The sequence below is a fragment of the Podarcis melisellensis genome, assembly GCF_964234715.1.
Source record: "Podarcis melisellensis genome assembly, chromosome: 1".
NCBI lineage: Eukaryota > Metazoa > Chordata > Lepidosauria > Squamata > Lacertidae > Podarcis > Podarcis melisellensis.
Genome location: NC_138528.1, coordinates 112957715 through 112975277, shown reverse-complemented (window position 1 = coordinate 112975277; position 17563 = coordinate 112957715). Strand labels below are relative to the sequence as shown.

Here is a 17563-nt window from a genome sequence, read left to right as displayed (position 1 = left end):
ATGGAATATTTGTTCAAATATTCATACAGAATATCCGACTAGGTTCATACAGAAATCCGACTATGAATACGGGTTTCAACAGAGATAACGGTTTATTTGCCGATTCTGTATATTTTGCATGTCTGCCATCTTTTTAAGAACCTAAGAATGGTTCCTCTTTATCAGCTTTTAACTGACTTCCCCCAAGTTCCAACTGAGCATTTCAAGTAGGCTGTCACCGATGGAAGAGCACACCATTTTGTAATACCAAACTTAGTCTCATAGTGCCATCAAATTCATTTTGAACAAAAGGAGATACCATTGCTTCTTCATTGGCCTATGAAATGCAACTATACATGACAGGTAAAGAACATTTTCTATGGCCTCGTACACTAGTGAAGAATTGTGCTTTCTTGGAACCAAATTAAAAGGTGTATCAGAGTGGAAGTCAAGAGAAGAGCATTTTGTGTTTTGACGTTACTCAAACATCGCAGATAGCAAACATCAAAAGCTGCCATCTTGGTTCTTACTGCTGTGGCCAGCAGCCAGCATTATACTCCAGTACGGAAAATGATGTCTATATGCAAGGTGATGGTGCTCATGTCAACAAAAAGTCAGTGCCTTGGAAGCTGGAGGAAAGTTTTCAAATGAAAATAAACATGCGGTCCTGCATCTGGTGCCAAGTTGCTTAGTATTGATATGCAGTCTGTCATATATAGATGATAGATAGATATAGACACACACACACTGCTGCTGTGTTTGGTGCATCTGGTATAGTGAACATATCCAGAAAAAAAGCCAGAACTTTCAAACATAGCACATAGTGGGCAACATGACACAACTTCAGGGTTGGCTTCACAGGGGTGTATATAGTTCTCACAGCTTTAGCTACATAGAAGTCCCTGTTGTGATGTCCTCTGTCACGGTTGGAGGAATTAACAGTCCCTTGGTTCTTATGTGAAAAAAGAAAAGAAAAGTCTACAACTTCCTCAAGTGGTGCTCATACTGAATTGTGTGGGAGAAGATTTCCAGCTGGCCGTGATTTGGTGTATTGCATTCATGAGATTATCAACACACAGCAAAGAATGTAATGGTATGGCTTAGTAACTACCACTTAAAAGAGGGAAATTTTGTGTGCCACTCACTAGAGCTAGGCTTTTGATGTGGGGGTGGGGAGGGGCACACACCTACTTTTGGTTTTTTCTACAGAAAGCTCCATTTCACTACAAAATAATAAAACGTAGTTGCTTAATAACTGGGCTACGAATACTGAAAAGCTTAAGTTAAATCACACATTTTTTATTCACACTCACCATTTTATGTACAAACAGCAGGGAGCACAGCAGGTCATGCTTCCCTGGTACATTTACCCATGTTACATACAAGCCGTGGAAAAACAAATGTATATGCTGTGTATGTGACAATTTTTGATACCAATACCTTAAAAACATGAGGTAAAAGTGGTTGTCAGGTCCTTGGATGTGAAGAGAACTGCCTGCATATTTAATGTTGCTACAGTCATTATATATAATAAGCATTAGAGTATAACTAGCCGCTTTGTATCCCGTATTGCTCAGGATTTCTAAGAAGAAAACCAAAAAACCCCCAATGGTTAAAATCCGCAGTTTTGAAAGATTCTGTAGGTTATCTTGATTCCAAACGGCATCCCGTTGTATCAAGAGATGAAAACCTGCTCCTTAATCTCAGGAACCATCGTGCAAAATTTGGTTACAATGGTAAGACGTGTCCAAATGCATAGCAAACAACTTTCCAAACTGAATAACAGAAGTTAGCAGAATCACATGATAGGCTTTAATTTGTTCCACAACTTTTGATAGGACAGTTTAAATTGCAGTTCTATACACTCCCCCTGCAAGGCCCATTATAGCTGTTGAGACGTGTGTCCGATTTGCACATACATAGGGTTGTTTTTAATATTTAAATGGGAATGGTTTTGTAACTTTCAGCACATTTTTGTTTACTGTTTATACAGCAGGTATCTAAATACTCTTGGCAGAAATTAGCTGTTTGCAACTCAACAAAGCTTTTGCACTGCAGTTTATTAAATCAATAGGATTTCTTTGGGATGTGATATATCTGACTTGTGGTGTGTTTTTTAATTTGAGGGGGGGAAAAATATTTTCAAAAGCAGATGAAACGAATCTTGGCAAAAATTGTGATGGCATTTTCTCTCATGGACCTCCCCCTGCCCCCCCCCCCCGGATGATCTGTGATCTGTAATCCCTCTTTCACCACTAGGCCTAGAGGTGAAAATTTATTATTTTATAGAGCTACTATCACAGATTTCAATTTAGGCATTATCTTAGTTGTCTCTGCAAGACTGAAGAATGGCAAGAAACTTTGAATGAGTGTTTCTTGTCTCAACTAAGGCCAAATATTCAATTTGCCAGTATACATGTATGGGTAAGTATTAAAATGCATATATGTGACTCAAGTTTTATCTTGTTGATTTCCACCAGCTAAATGATGCCAGGAAAAGTGCCCAGGAGGATGAAAGTGAGCTACAGTGGTACTTCAACTTACAAACACCTCAGGTTACAAACTCCACTAACTTGGAAGGGTTACCTCGAGTTGAGAACTTTGCCCCAGGATGAGAACGAAAATCGTGTGCCGGCGGTGCAGCGGCAGCAAGAGGCCCAGTTAGCGAAAGCACGCCTCTAGTTAAGAACAGTTTCAGGTTAAGAACGGACCTCGGAATGAATTAAGTTCGTAATTAGAGGTACCACTGTACTATGCACTTAATACTTTGAGGCAATATTTGAGCAGAAATAGCCAAAAATGAGATTATGTTGCCTGTCAGAAAGGTATGTGTGCTATTCCTTACAAAGAAGTACCGCATTTTTCCGTGTATAAGACTAGTTTTTTTTAAACCAAAAAATCAGGTCTAATATTGGGGCTCATCTTATACATGGGTAGCGCTGAGGGGTGTTTTCTTAATTTGGAGTCCCCCAAAATAGTGGGCGTCTTATACACAGAAAAATACTGTAATTCTGTAGGTATAGGAAATTTATCAAAAGTCTAGCCTTTTTCAAACCCGTGCTACTTTAATCCCACAGCACCTTATTGCATATTGAATGAACACTGGTTCACATAGATAACTGACAGGGTTGCTATATTCCCCAAAGTGAAAATCCAGACAAGTTTTTTCTCCCTCTCAAAGTTGTTGAGCTTTTTGCAAACATCTCCCCCCAAAATCTAAGCTTTTAACTTCCCTTGCCATATGTCTGCGTTTTCTGGACATTTTACCCATTTGCCAAAAATCCACCAAGGTGCCATTTTCCTGCCCAATTCCCAGATGTATGGCACCCCTAGTAACTGAGCCAACACTGGCTTTTTCCTAGCAGAGCAGTGCAGGCTCTAACACAAATTATGATGTGCTGAATACAGATTATGTCACGTCAGAGCTGGGCACTCTGTGCTAATATCCAATAATGCAATTCTTCCCTCTCAAAAAGAGCTGGTGCAGGCATGTGGCAGCTAGCATTATCGACATGTAACTGCACTCACAATGATCAACATGAATAACCAGTGTAATGTGGGACACAGGAACTCTTGGAAGACAATAGTGACTGCTCGCATGAGCAGAACTCATTTTCTGTTTATAATAATAGTCAATGCAATCTTTCAATTGCCATGTCTTGGGCAACAGCTGTACCAGCTCTTCCTTTTGAGAGCAAAGATCTCATGTGCTGGACCTGGCGTAGAGGCCTTGGGTGTTCCTGCACATGCATTCGCATCACCATGGGAACTATTCTTAGCAGGAAGATTCAGAGACTGCACAGCTGTTACAATCCCTATAAAACACCCAGGGCCTCCTTTTCTCCAGTTGTTTCAATGAGGTCTGAAGGCCTCTTGGGAGGCGCAATCAGCCTGCAGAGGGAAGGAACTGTTCCACTTGAATCAAGCAGGTCACCTTGAATTCAATAGCAGCTTCAGCTCAGTGAGACACCTCCACTCCAGAACCAACCTTAGGAAAATTGCAAACTGTCTAGTAGAGCAGGCTGAACGTGACCATCACAATTACACTGTCTTTCCCACGAGAACAACGTGCATATCAGCTTTTGTATTCAAATCTACTAGTGCATGGTTAACTTTATGTGCAAAATGTGTATTAACTGCTAGCAGGCCACTGTGATCACCTCTAGAAAAGATGCTCTGTCTTAATTTGCTGTGACCAATTTACATAGCAAGCCTCTGCCTCTGCCTTTCCTCTAAATATACAGAATACATGCCTTGAGATTAACATAAAAACTTATTACTTGAATTATTCTTTAAAAGAATTTATTAAAGAATGACCGATTCTTACAGTTACCTTACGAAAAAGGGCAGTGAGGTTAATAGAGTCATTATTTCTGTAAAAATTCAATCTTCAAACCATAAGTTTAAAAAGGCCACAGTTCACACAATGAGAGAAAAATCCACACACAAGAAAATGGATAATATCCCATGGCCATAACATAAAGCTTTTCAAAGCACTGGAACATTTCAGATACTTTGGTTTTAAGATCCCATATACACAGGTATTCACAAAGGAGCCTGTAAGCTTCAGTATATATGTAGTGCAGGCTCAAAGCTACTTTGTGATACTAAAACTTAGTACAGTAAAGACAACAGTTCTACAATTCTGTGCCAAACTCCACCCCTAATTCGACAACCAGGAAAAAAAATGGAAGTTATTGTATTCAGAACAAATCGTGAAGATGAACCATTTCTGTCACACATACTTCATTGTTGTTGTTTAGTCATGTCCAACTCTTTGTGACCCCATGGATCAGAGCACACCTGGCATTCTGAAACTTTCTCTCCCCCCCCCCCCCCCGTTTGGATATTGTGTCATGAAATGAAGTATAAATGAGTCATGCAGTGTTAAACAAAAATCAATATATAGGTTTGGAGGGAAAAGAGCAAGTTGAGATTGCAAGCCCTGTTCCTGACCACAGAAAGCCATTTTCCAACAATCAAGGTAGACCTCATTCTAAACATGATTGCCAACAAAAAATGGTAGCCACGCCTCTAGTTCCTCCCCCCTCCCCGTTACACCCACTAGAACTTACCTCATGTCATGACATCATAGATTCCTCTTTTCTCACTGCAATGTCATGTCATAAGTTTTTCTGAACTAGAATATGGACCAAATGGGAGGAATTGGACATGTGGCTGCAATTTGAGGGGCAGCTGCTCATTTAGAGCAACGTTTGCTTTGGGCTTTGGCTCCAAGGATTCTCATTCATCAGATTCTGGAAAGGTGAATTCTGTATCTCATTCCATGCCTGCGGCTGTGGTGGTATCTGGACTTCCAGATAAATAACATACTTGCGGTGATTGATTGTTTCATTATAATGCATAATTGTATACGCGTGCGTGGATTTTGTGATGTGACTTTAAAAAAAACCACAGCTCCGCTGATCTGGAAACTGTTCGGCTTCGATGGATACGTCCTTAAATATTTCCCTTTTGCTTGAATCTTATTTCTGTCCAGCCATGATCTTTAAATATTGTAGTGCATTGTGAGCGGCATCATTGTGGGCATTGCCCCAGGAGATTCCAGTCCCGTGACAAACTGTGATTGGATTAGTTGAAAGTTCTGCAAGACACTGGTATTGTCCATTCACACTCAGCTCCTCTGAAAGTACAAACACAGGTGCTGGTTAGTGGAATATCACGCCGCTAATTTTTGAAAACACCAACTACACTAATTCTCTTTCCCCGACATTGTGAATGAAAGTACCATACTTTTCCGTGTATAACACAACCCCTATTTTGGGGGACTCCAACTTCAGAAAATGGCCCAAAGTTGTTGAGCTTTTTGGGGGAGGACTGGAGTCGTTGAGCGTTTTTTGAGGGGGAATGCAGTAAATCACTAACCCAGTGGTTGCAATCGCTCACACCGCTTGCTAGCAATCGCTCGCTTCTGCTACAAACCTCTGACTGATCACCAACAGCAAAAGTAAATAGCAATAACAATTGCCACAGTGGCAGCCAATCCTCCGCAGCCCTAGACGCAGCAACCAATCAAACACCCATTTCCAATAGCCAAGACAAAAAAAAACCTTGCCACAGTCACCAATCACACTACAAATCGCCAATGACAATCTGCAGCTTGCGGCTGCAACCAATCATCTGTCACACATACCCACTACCCGTGTATAATTTGCTCCCACTTTTCAAACCTATTTTTGAGTAAACAAACCTAGGCTTATACACCAAAAAGTACAGTAATCAGGATGGTGTCACATAAAAGGATATATGACTGTAATATGTAGGAAACCATCTCTCCCAACCTGCTCTGGCACAACACCAATACTCTATTACCTATACAGTCATACCTTGGAAGCCGAACGGAATTTGTTCCGGAAGTCCATTCGACTTCCAAAACATTCAGAAACAAAAGCACGGCTGGATTTATGAACTACACTTTGATGCAGAATTTATATCCAGAAACAGTTCCATCACTTGACAGCCCTAAATGCTTGTTCAGGTTCTTCGATTGTGACCCGTGGGAATTATTTTGTCAAAGCACTAACAATAAACAGCAAGTTTAGCACACATATCCCTGAAAACAGCACCACCACTTACATACTGCACCCTTTTAGCAAATTTAATGTTCCAAATGTTAGTGGTAAGACTGTGTGCATCTTTTAATCATTAGACAAAATGTGATGAAAGTATGTTCTCTGGCTGCTCTTAGTACTAATGTTTAGCAGATAATTGTGTTCATGTTAATGCTGGAAGAAAATGGACATTTCATAATCCCGCCCCTTTTTGGTACATACTCATTGGAAACTTGGTTCTGCCTGGCCTGTGTTGGGAAAAAAGATACTAAGAAAAGAGGATGCATCTCGCCCATAGTCACCCACATGGTTCTTACCTATATTCAAGTATTTTGTATCAAAACCTTGCTCTTCTGCAAGTTCTCCAAGAAGATGAACATAATCTGTATTAGGAATACTGAGCGGACTTATTTTCAGCAAAGTAATTTTTTCTCCAGAAGAGTTCCTTAAGGTGCTCCATGTACACCCCAAATTGACATTTTGTTCTTTTCCCTGGAACAAATTAAGGCCATTTAGACTTTGCTGTGTTTTAAAACCACCATCCAACACCTTTAAATGCAGTCATTCCACTCCCCTCATATATGTATTAAACAAATACCAAGCTCTCATATCACACTATGTTCTACCCAAGTATTTCCACACTTGTTAAAAACTTGGCTTTTAATATGGCTTCTCCAAGATTCCCTTGGTCTGTACTACAGTGGCCTATGTTTTCCATAAGCATTCTTACTTTTAACACAACTCTGAACTGTAAATGTCAACAATTTCACCTACAGGGGCTACATTTTACTGCTTGTTCTACTGCGGCATTAACAAAAGCCTAAAGAGCAGAAATGAAGCAGGTGAGGCTGTTTCCATTACTGTATAAAGGTACCCCTGCCCGTACGGGCCAGTCGTGTCCGACTCTAGGGTTGCGCACTCATCTCGCTTAAGAGGCCGGGAGCCAGCGCTGTCCAAGACACTTCCGGGTCACGTGGCCAGCGTGACAAAGCTGCAGCTGGCGAGCCAGCACCAGTGCAGCACACGGAAACGCCGTTTACCTTCCCGCTATAAAGCGGTACCTATTTATCTACTTGCACTTAGGGGTGCTTTCGAACTGCTAGGTGGGCAGGAGCTGGGACCGAAAGACGGGAGCTCACCCCGCCACGGGGATTCGAACCGCCGACCTTTTAATCGGCAAGTCCTAGGCACTGAGGTTTACCCACAGCGCCACCTGCATCCCTATTACTGTATAAACTCCCTGTTAAATACAAGCTGCCTGAAGGAAGGCACATCCATCACTGTGAAGCAGATTGCTGCATCTGATAGTGAGCTGTGATAGCTGGGGATTTATTAGAAGACTTATATATAAGCTTAACTCTTGGGAGTTAAATGATATAGAAATTGGTATTCTTCCAGCTTCTGGAGGAGAGAGAGGCAATGGAAGATGCGCATTGTTTGTGCATTTGAAAATATATTAGATTTTAGAAACAGCTATGTAGCTCAGTGAACGCCTGTTTGCTCTGAACAAGGTTCCACGCAGTTCAACTGAACTCACTTCCTAAGCTGCATCCTTAGGCTGTTAAGACAAACCAGACACAGACAGAGAGACAGTGGGAGAGAAGACTGAGAAGTTGTAGCCTAGCTGAAGAACGTGGAAGATAACAGGGCAGGGGTGTGTGGACTCTAGCTTGTCTGTGTATATTTAACTATAGTTCCTTAGTATGAGCTGGACAATTAATGAAAACGAATGATTGCATTGTTAGGTTTGAATAGCTAAGCAGTTGCTATAAACGTAAATGAATTACTTACTAAAGAAATAGGGATATTGTCTCCAGAAAAATTACGGAATTTATCGAGTAGTTTCTCGGCGGCGTTTCGCTTTGCTAATTTTTTAGAAGTCCCAATCCCTTTGTAAGAAAACAAAAGCAAGAAGGATTAAAATAAGCAGAGAAACCCAGATTAAGAGACATTCATGGTAGAAAACCAAAACTAGACTGCGAGTCACAGACTACACATCCATCAACTCAGCCATGCTTTTGAAACTCCCCTGTATGTTTTGTTCTGATAGTTCCACCTGTTAAGTTTACATCTGTTAATTATTAACTTGGGATCTCCCCTCCAGCCATGGCCAGGTGTGAGTTTCTGCATCACAACAGAAGAACTGTTATGTACTGAGTTGAATAGGATCCAAAATGCAGCAGTCTGATTGGTCCTAGAACAATAGGATTCAGAATGCAGCAGTCTGATTGGTCCACAGGACCCACCCAATCCAGTTCTAGGTGGAAGTGAATCCGCAACCTGATTGGCCTACAGGAGAATCTCAGAATTAGCCAATCACGTTGGGCCCATTGTGTAAATAATGTATTATAAAGCAGACATTCTAGGGGAACTTCCATTCCTCCTCACCACTATGAGCTGAATAAAGGGCATAAAATCCACTCTTGACTCCGAGTATATTTCAAGAACCCTGAGAGGGCAGAGATAAGAGGGTAGAAAGAGAAGGGGATACTGAAAGCGAAACTGACTGCAGGGTCAAATTTGAGCCAGGCTTACTAGCACTCAAGTTTGCCCACAAAATGTTTTGATGGAGGAGGGACAGAAAGAGGATTTTTTTTGCCCCAAGTGGCTTCTATTAATTAAAAATCTTCCCCAAATGGGTGCAGATGCCCACAGGCGGTTCCTTCCCCCTTCCAGACCTCGTTTAGCCTGACTAACAGAGGGCAGAATGGAGAATACAGAAGGCATGCAGAGTCTTCTGCTACCTGTGCTATTACAGGTACATGTATTGGGGTAGGTGAGAAACAATAACTTGTTTAGCCCTATGGGGATTTCTATCATTAGGCTGTTGGTGCTCCAGTAGGAATCCAAAAACAGGGCACATTGGGAGCAGGTGAACTGATGTTTATTTGGGGGGGCAGAGTGGCAGAAAGAAAAAAAGCACCCCCTCCATCCACCCTGCCAGCACACTTTGGATTTGGTGGCCCCACCACCTTAGACACCCCCACAAGTAGGAATGCTCTGCTAAGGCACTTATTTTGACTTTCAAGTTATAAAATCCTCAAGGCAGCTTGCAAGAGGGAATTACAGTATATAAGATACAATTGTTTAAAATGATCGAAAATGGAAACATTAGTGGGATTTCTTTGGATAATGAATCCTGTGCTTAAACTCAGGTTTTGCTACATTTTGTGCCGAGGAGAAAAAAATAAGCACGTACCTGTTTCTACAAATGTTTCTATTCTGCAAGTCATTGTAAACTCTCTCTTATGGAGCGGCCCTGTCTCCTGTGCCAGTGAGTACTCAGGAAGTCTCCAACCCTTCTGAATAGCTAGCTCCTAGGGAAGAAGGGAAACGACAGGTAACAGGACAATTTTTGTTTTATCTAGCCTTAAAACAGCCACATGCCTATTTAGAACAGGTTTATTTATCGTGATTACTTCAGTGTTAACTTGGAAAGCAAAATTCTGATGTATTTTGCTTTACACTGCATGTATCCTTCTACATCTCAATCCAGGACAGAGCTGAGAGGACTTCCAAGATCAGCCAGAGTAGCAGCCCAATGAAAGCATTCTATTTCAGTGATGTGAGAGTAAGTCTTGCTTTCACTAGTCACTACTCTGCCCAAAGAAAAGCTTTCCATCTTATATATATATCATCACAGTGATGAGCTGTGAGCTTTGCACACAGTGTGTATGAGAAAACCTGACAAACCAACCCATCCTTTCTTTTCTCTTCACCACCCATTCTGTAATCACTATGCTTTGCTTTTCGTTGCTTACTCTACATTCTTTTCTGAGGGTATAGGAACTGTCTTCTCCTTCCTCGGCTCAGCTACCTGCTCCTGACTGCCTGTGTCGCTTTCTGTCATCAGAAAATAAGAAGGAAACAAAGATGATGCTACATACATAAGGATCTAAATATAATTTGTAACTTAGTGTAGAACGACTTTGACCTCTAAAAAACCAAAAGGTATATAAAGGACCGCCTCTTTCCATACGAACCTACCCAGACCCTGAGATCATCTTCTGAGGCCCTTCTTCGTGTGCTTCCTCCATGAGAGGTGTGGAGGATGGCAACATGAGAACGGGGCCTTTTCTGCAGTGGCTCCCCATCTGTGAAATGCTCTCCCCAGGGATGTTCACCTGGTGCCTTCATTATACATCTTTAGTCGCCAGGCAAAAACATTCCTTTTTAACCAGGCCCTTGGTTGATCTTATGGACATCCAACACCCTTTTAGAATGTGGCTTTTTTGGGGGGGGGTATTGGTTTTGGCTTGATTTTATATACTGTGGTCTTGTTGTGAACTGCCGAGACCTCCGGGTATAGGGTGGTATATAAGTTGAAATAATAATAATAATAATAATAATAATAATAATAATAATAATAATAATGTAATTAAAAAAATAAAGACAAAGAACTTCTGAATATGGTACATTTTAAATGTCATTGCAACTCACCTGCAATGATCCAATAGGATTGGACTGATTTGGTGCTTGATCGAGACGTTCGGGGATTAAGTGGTCTGGCACAGAAATGCTAAAAGAAACATAGTTAACTTGAAAACTGGCAGTTTCAGGCATCATTTCGCTAACAAATCAGTATTCAGTCCCAAGCACATTCTACATTTTAATATGAGACTGCCTCATGAAGACTACCTCTACAAGATGTTTAAAGTAAAGAAAGCTGACGTGCTTTTCTATGTTGAGTTGTGTCTATGTTTGCACATGTGGAGGATTTTGTTCCCCACAGGTAGTTTCCTGTGCTTGCTCCCAGGCTACTTTTTAAATTCAAGGGTCTGGATCCAGGAAAAAGCAGGCAGAATTCCACTGGCAAGAAGATTTTCATGGCTCCTCCCCAGACATATGTCTCATGTACTCTCAGAAATTGCCCTTGAGACCCTCCTTTGTTAAAGATTTAACGGTATTGTTGATACTGCTCTAACCTGAATATGGCTTTGACTTTGTAGTTGTTTAGTCGCTTAGTCGTGTCCGACTCTTCGTGACCCATGGACCAGAGCACGCCAGGCTTTGACTTATCTTTATATTAATAATTACAGTGGACCCTCTAGTTACGTACTGCTCTGGATACGTAACTTTTGGGTTACGAACGCGGCAAACCTGGAAGTGTATACCTCCGGGTCTTGCTGCGCGTGCATGCACACAAGCGCTCTGTGCACGTGCGCGAAAACACTCAATCGCGCCATGCTTGTGCGCAGAATCGGCACCTCTGCCTACGGACTTTTTGGGTTGCGGACGGACCCCCAGAACAAGTTTAATTTGTATCCGGAGGGTCCACTGTACTGATCTTTTTTATTAAAATATTCAAAGATTGTCTTTTGGCGATAAGGCTGTTCTACGTTTTGTTATATTTTCCCATAGCTTATGTTAACTGAATTTTGAAGCTGTTAGCAGGTTGGTGCTTCCCTAGGGAAGCAAAAGCATGATACATGCTATAAATTAAACGAAAATTTAAAAAGTAAGATTGAAAGGTCAAATGAAAAAGTAGCAAAAAATTTATTCTATTTGTTTATTAACCTTTTCTCCCACCTTTCTTTTCAAAGGAGCTCAGGACAACAATTGACTATCTTTTTGTACTGATAACATTTACAAGTTTGTACACATGAGACTAACAAAGATTGAAAACGGGTCTGAGTTATGAAACCACAGCCTGTTAAATAAAGAGAGAAACCTTTCATACTCTTACAGAGTCATAACTAACAGTTACATGAAAGGTGACAGAAATTGTGACATGATATGCGAAAAACTGCTATTTTATCACTTCCACAAAAATACAAGAAAAGAGGTTTTCAAGAAATGAACAACAATGTAATAGCATTGTTAAAATACTACTTTACCATGTGAAGTAACCATCCATCTTAGATGCGGTCACATAATTTGGCCCCATTTCCCACAGCTTTTTTATAAACCTATCTCCAGTATGTTAAGCATCATAGCCTTAATTTTTAAAATATTGGTAAAGCTCTCTTCCAAAAATTTCCAGCAGGTCCTATTCGGCAATAATACTATGTCACAATGATCAAAACCAACTCACCAAATATTTGAATTGCCTTTCAAAATGTTCAGGGCAGCTTCTGCAGCTTTGTGTTTTGCAATTTTCTTGCTCGGACCCTCTCCTGAATTAATAAAAACAAAAATATGTGAGTGTTCTGAACAGTAAGCTATGAAAATCTAGCAGTCTTAATGTTTCGTTCTGAAATATCCATTTTCTGTTTCATGATAACATGAAGAGTTTATAGACCTGTTTGGACACTTTTTCCACAAAGGCAAGATGGTCTATTTTATTCTATCTTGCCAGTGCAAGCAAGCACAATGAGGGAAAACATGGCTCGTTTCTAAATGTTGTTGATGATGATGATGATGATAAACAACTCTGGGCAGCTCCCAAGAGAATATTAAAAACATGATAAAATATCAAACATTAAAATCTTCCTTAAACTGGGCTGCTTTCAGATGTCTTCTAAGTCAGATAGTTGTTTATTTCCTTGACATCTGATGGGAGGGCGTTCCACAAGGTGGGCGCCACTACCGAGAAGGCCCTATACAACATTTTTCCACTCCCACTCTAAAGACATCACTAACATCAGAAGTAGCGCTGACTATTTTTTGAAAAATTGCATCTTTAAGAGAGTGGTTGGGCAGCTGATTCCTATTCATCTGCTTATGCTGGTAAGTTCTCAAAATGCAAGGGTATATATAAAAAACACACCTGAAGGGGAGATGCAGAGTTTTAAGAAGGCAGAGGGCCTGCAGCAGGCAGCTTCCTCCCAGCAGCAGAGACTTATCATTGCTACCGTCAGAACTGCTGTACTAACTATGGAAGCTGCGCAGAGGCAGAGAAAATATGGTATGTTTGGCTTGGAGAAAAGATGATTAAGAGGCGATACAATAGCTATATTCAAATATCCCAAAGGGCTGTCACAAAAATGATGGGCCAAACTTATATTCTGATGCTCCAGTGGCCAGGATCTCAGTTACTGCATTCAAATGACTAGAAAAGGTATTTAGACCAGTGGTTCCCAAACACGCTTGCTAGAATGAGGTGGGACACTCATTAAGTGAGCTTGTGGGGCCTAATCCAAACACTATCCTCATTCTAAAAGGTAAAGGTAAAGGGACCCCTGACCATTAGGTCCAGTTGTGGCCCACTCTGGGGTTGCGGCTCTCATCTCACTTTACTGGCTGAGGGAGCCAGCGTTTGTCCGCAGACAGCTTCCGGGTCATGTGGCCAGCATGACTAAGCTGCTTCTGGTGAACCAGAGCAGCACACGGAAATGCCGTTTACCTTCCCGCTGGAGCGATACCTATTTATCTACTTGTACTTTGTGCTTTCGAACTGCTAGGTTGGCAGGAGCTGGGACTGAGCAACAGGAGCTCACCCCGTCACGGGGATTCGAACTGCCAACCTTCTGATCAGCAAGTCCTAGGCTCTGTGGTTTAACCCACAGCACCACCCGCGTCCCATCCTCATTCTACTGGCCACAATAAATGTGAACTTCCTTGTGTGGCACAAGATCAGTTTGCATGTCATGCATAAGCCCTCAGTGCTAGGAACAGTGCCAAAGATCAGAGAAATTACATCGCATTAGTTACTCTGAAAAAAGGCGGCAACCGTTTTGCTCAGGGGTTCGATTCCTGGCCCCCACATGCGTCAGTGGCGCTTGCATAAGCCCACCCTGCCCCTGTTCTGCGCTCTTGGTGGTCACACGTCAATTGGATATGCACAAAATGGTTATGGTGTCTGTGTTTGGGTGGACATGATGGGGGTCGAACAATACGATCAAGGGATAATGTACTGTGCAATTAGATGCAGGGGAGGGGAGAGTAAGTTCTAGGGTTAGAAATGGGGGGAAATTAATTGGGCTTCTAAGGTTAAGGAGGAGACACAAGAGTCGGTAGCAGTTAGGATGAAGGTAGGAAAGATGGGTTCTAGGGCTAGGTTGGAGGAGAACAAAAGGATAAAGGAAAAGACATTTGGGCTCTCCCTTTACCCATACTGGTACCCAACACACTAGCTTAGAAACAGAGGGAGTATAAAAATAAATAGAAGAAACATTTATTTTAAACATTACACACACATTGCATGCAATTAAGAGCTGGCCCAAGACTTTTTGGCTACCCCCTCTCCCCACCACCTGCGAGGGAAGAAGGGGTGAGTGAAGATCTATATCAAGAACAAAGTGGGGAATAAAGATCTACATCAGGATCTGCTGTCCCTGCTGGCTGAGGTAGTTGCCACACCTTGCCTCATGGATGGCCCGGCCCTGCATGAATCCTATCAAAATGTACAAACCTGTTGCAGTTATGTCACCCATAGTGACTTTATAGGTGAAGATTGGCATATGCACTTGCCCCTCAGCTTTTTCAAAGTCATATACAGGATTGAGATTAGCCTTTGTGCCATATTCATGTAACATCTGAATTGGTGTTTTCCCCGGTTTGGATGTAATGATTTCCTCCAAGCTGTTTACAAAGTAGAATAAGAATTTTATGAATATTTGAGAAGGAAATCACATGCAGTGCGTTGAATATTGCTTTCAAAAATATGCTATATCTTTCATTTATGAAACTCTGAGGTACAAGCTGGAGATAATGAAGCCTGCTTCTGTGTTGTATCCATGATAATGAGTAACCTGTGGACAGTTATAAGGAAATGTTACCAGACATGTGATACTCCATGCTTTGGATATTGCACTAGAGCGGGGAGAAGTGGAAGTGTAAGCGACTAGCACTTCTTCCACGGTGCATTTTTTCCATAAAACAAAAGGCTATTCACAGAACCAGTTGTCAGATTATATTATTGGTCTCTCCACATGCCTTGGAGAATGCTATTTTCTCAATTTCAGTTTCTTTTCCTTTAGCAGATCTAAAGAAACATAAAACTTACACTTTCATTTTCCTCACTCTCAAATTTGGTGTGCTGAAATGTTGAAGATTTGTGAGAGAAGATCGCCCATCTCTATGCAATCCTTTTGTATGAAATGCAGGTTAGCCCCCCGCCCCCAACAACATGACCCCAATCTAAATGCCACTCCCCCCTCTCCTGTTTTAGCTTTCTACATAAAAATAAAGAAATGGGAGATCTGATTGGAGACCAGCAATGCCTTATCTACTCCAGTTCTGAGCGACTCCTTTCCTCTCCACTGTGCGCTGTGTCACCTATAAATATTGCAGGGCTGTGTAGCCTACATGCAAGAGCAAACTTAAAAATGTGTACGAATTTAACAGATGACGGGCAGATTCTGCTCTAGGATTGAGGAGTGGGTTTTTTTTTAAAAGATATTTTATTTGGGGCAGGACAAGGAAAAAACAAGAGAAAGGAATCAGGGTCAGAAAACCAGTAGCATTCAAAAAGCACAACATGTAATAAAGACATATATATACATTCCCTCTTTCTAACCTGGGAAATCATCCTAAGTGTCACTGCACATTGGGTTTACTTCCAGGTAACTGAGTGTAGCATCTGCTTCTCTCTTACTTAAACACACACACACACACACACACACACACACGGGTTTACTTCCAGGTAACTGAGTGTAGCATCTGCTTCTCTCTCTCTCTCTCTCTCTCTCTCTCTCTCTCTCTCTCTCTCTCTCTCTCTCACACACACACACACACACACGGGTTTACTTCCAGGTAACAGAGTGTAGCATATCTCTCTTTCTCTCTCTCTCTCTCTCTCTCTCTCTCTCTCTCTCACACACACACACACACACACACACACACACACACACGGGTTTACTTCCAGGTAACTGAGTGTAGCATCTGCTTCTCTCTTACTTAAACACACACACACACACACACGGGTTTACTTCCAGGTAACTGAGTGTAGCATCTGCTTCTCTCTCTCTCTCTCTCACACACACACACACACACACACGGGTTTACTTCCAGGTAACTGAGTGTAGCATCTCTCTCTCTCTCTCTCTCTCTCTCTCTCTCTCTCTCTCTCTCTCTCTCTCACACACACACACACACACACGGGTTTACTTCCAGGTAACTGAGTGTAGCATCTCTCTCTCTCTCTCTCTCTCTCTCTCTCTCTCTCTCTCTCTCTCTCTCTCTCTCTCTCTCTCTCTCACACACACACACACACACACACACACACACGGGTTTACTTCCAGGTAACTGGGTGCAGCCTCACACACACTCGCGCCATTCACACTGCCTGCTACGGTACTCGCGCGGGTGCTCCTGACCCCTCCCCCCCCCCACGTTCCAACCCGAATCCACGCGCACGCGGGCGCCGTTTCCCGCCTTACCGAGCGCCGTGCGCGCGGGCGGCGGTAACCCAGAATGCTCCACGCCCGCCCCACCCGCCATATAGAAAGCCCCTTACCCACCCCACCCCTCGCGCGTCACCTGACGGTTTTCAGTTTCTCCACCACCACCGGGGAGTTCCGCTGCTCCGTGCCCGCCAGCCCCCCTTCTTGGCTTAGGATAGCCGGGCAAGGGGCAGGCTGAGGCAGAGCCATGCTGTTCGCCGCCGCCGCCTCCATCTCTTCCTGGCCGGGAAGCATCCCTTTAGCACGGCCCCTTCTCGCGTGTCACGTGTGGTTCCGGGGGCCAGTTTGAGGGGAGGAGCCGCCCGGGACGCTGCAAGCGGCGCAGAGGCGAGAGAGCGGCTCGCCTCAGTGGGTCTGTGTGAGAGAGAAAGAGGGGCGCTGAGGCGGCGGACGAGACCCCCAAGGAAGTCTGGGAATGGCCCCGCCGGTGTGCGGGTGCCTCAGTTTTCACAATGAACATGTTCTAGCTCAGAAAAAAAACCAACCCTTTGCTTCCTGTTAACATACCCTCCAACATTTCTCCTATGGAAATAGGGACGTCCTATTGTTATGGGGGGGGGGAACTGCTCCCTTATGGGGTATCCAAGAGCCCATATAGAGTCCTTAAGTCAGTCCCCTGTCGGCAGGAGAAAATAACACAGGCCAACCATAGCATATTGAGAAGCAATACAGTGGTACCTCGGGTTACATACGCTTCAGGTTACAGACTCCGCTAACCCAGAAATA

The 17563-nt window shown here is 42.7% G+C and overlaps 1 protein-coding gene across 2 annotated transcripts; it reads right to left on the bottom strand.

Annotated features, from left to right (window-relative positions):
* Positions 1–1257: 1257 nt before the first annotated feature.
* Positions 1258–17219, bottom strand: PRKRA (protein activator of interferon induced protein kinase EIF2AK2). Of its 2 annotated transcripts, none has more exons than XM_081898336.1 (8): positions 16914–17219; positions 14845–15014; positions 12586–12667; positions 10992–11070; positions 9751–9868; positions 8343–8440; positions 6869–7043; positions 1258–5623 (listed from the first exon to the last, which is right to left on the bottom strand). In XM_081898336.1, exons 1-8 carry the CDS (start codon positions 17069–17071, stop codon positions 5466–5468), a joined length of 1038 nt encoding a protein of 345 aa, XP_081754462.1. In that variant the 5' UTR covers positions 17072–17219; the 3' UTR covers positions 1258–5465. The 2 variants fall into 2 exon arrangements, with proteins under 2 accessions (XP_081754462.1, XP_081754463.1); XM_081898337.1 differs by lacking the exon at positions 16914–17219 and adding an exon at positions 15952–16097.
* Between the last annotated feature and the right edge of the window lie 344 nt (positions 17220–17563).

Coding starts and splice junctions, on each gene's coding strand:
- PRKRA (XM_081898336.1), bottom strand. CDS start 17,071: ATGCTTCCCGGCCAGGAAGAGATGGAGGCGGCGGCGGCGAACAGCATG. Junction 12,668..14,844: donor GGGTGACATAACTGCAACAG/GTTTGTACATTT, acceptor TTATTAATTCAG/GAGAGGGTCCGAGCAAGAAA. Junction 7,044..8,342: donor ACAATATCCCTATTTCTTTA/GTAAGTAATTCA, acceptor AATTTGTTCCAG/GGAAAAGAACAAAATGTCAA.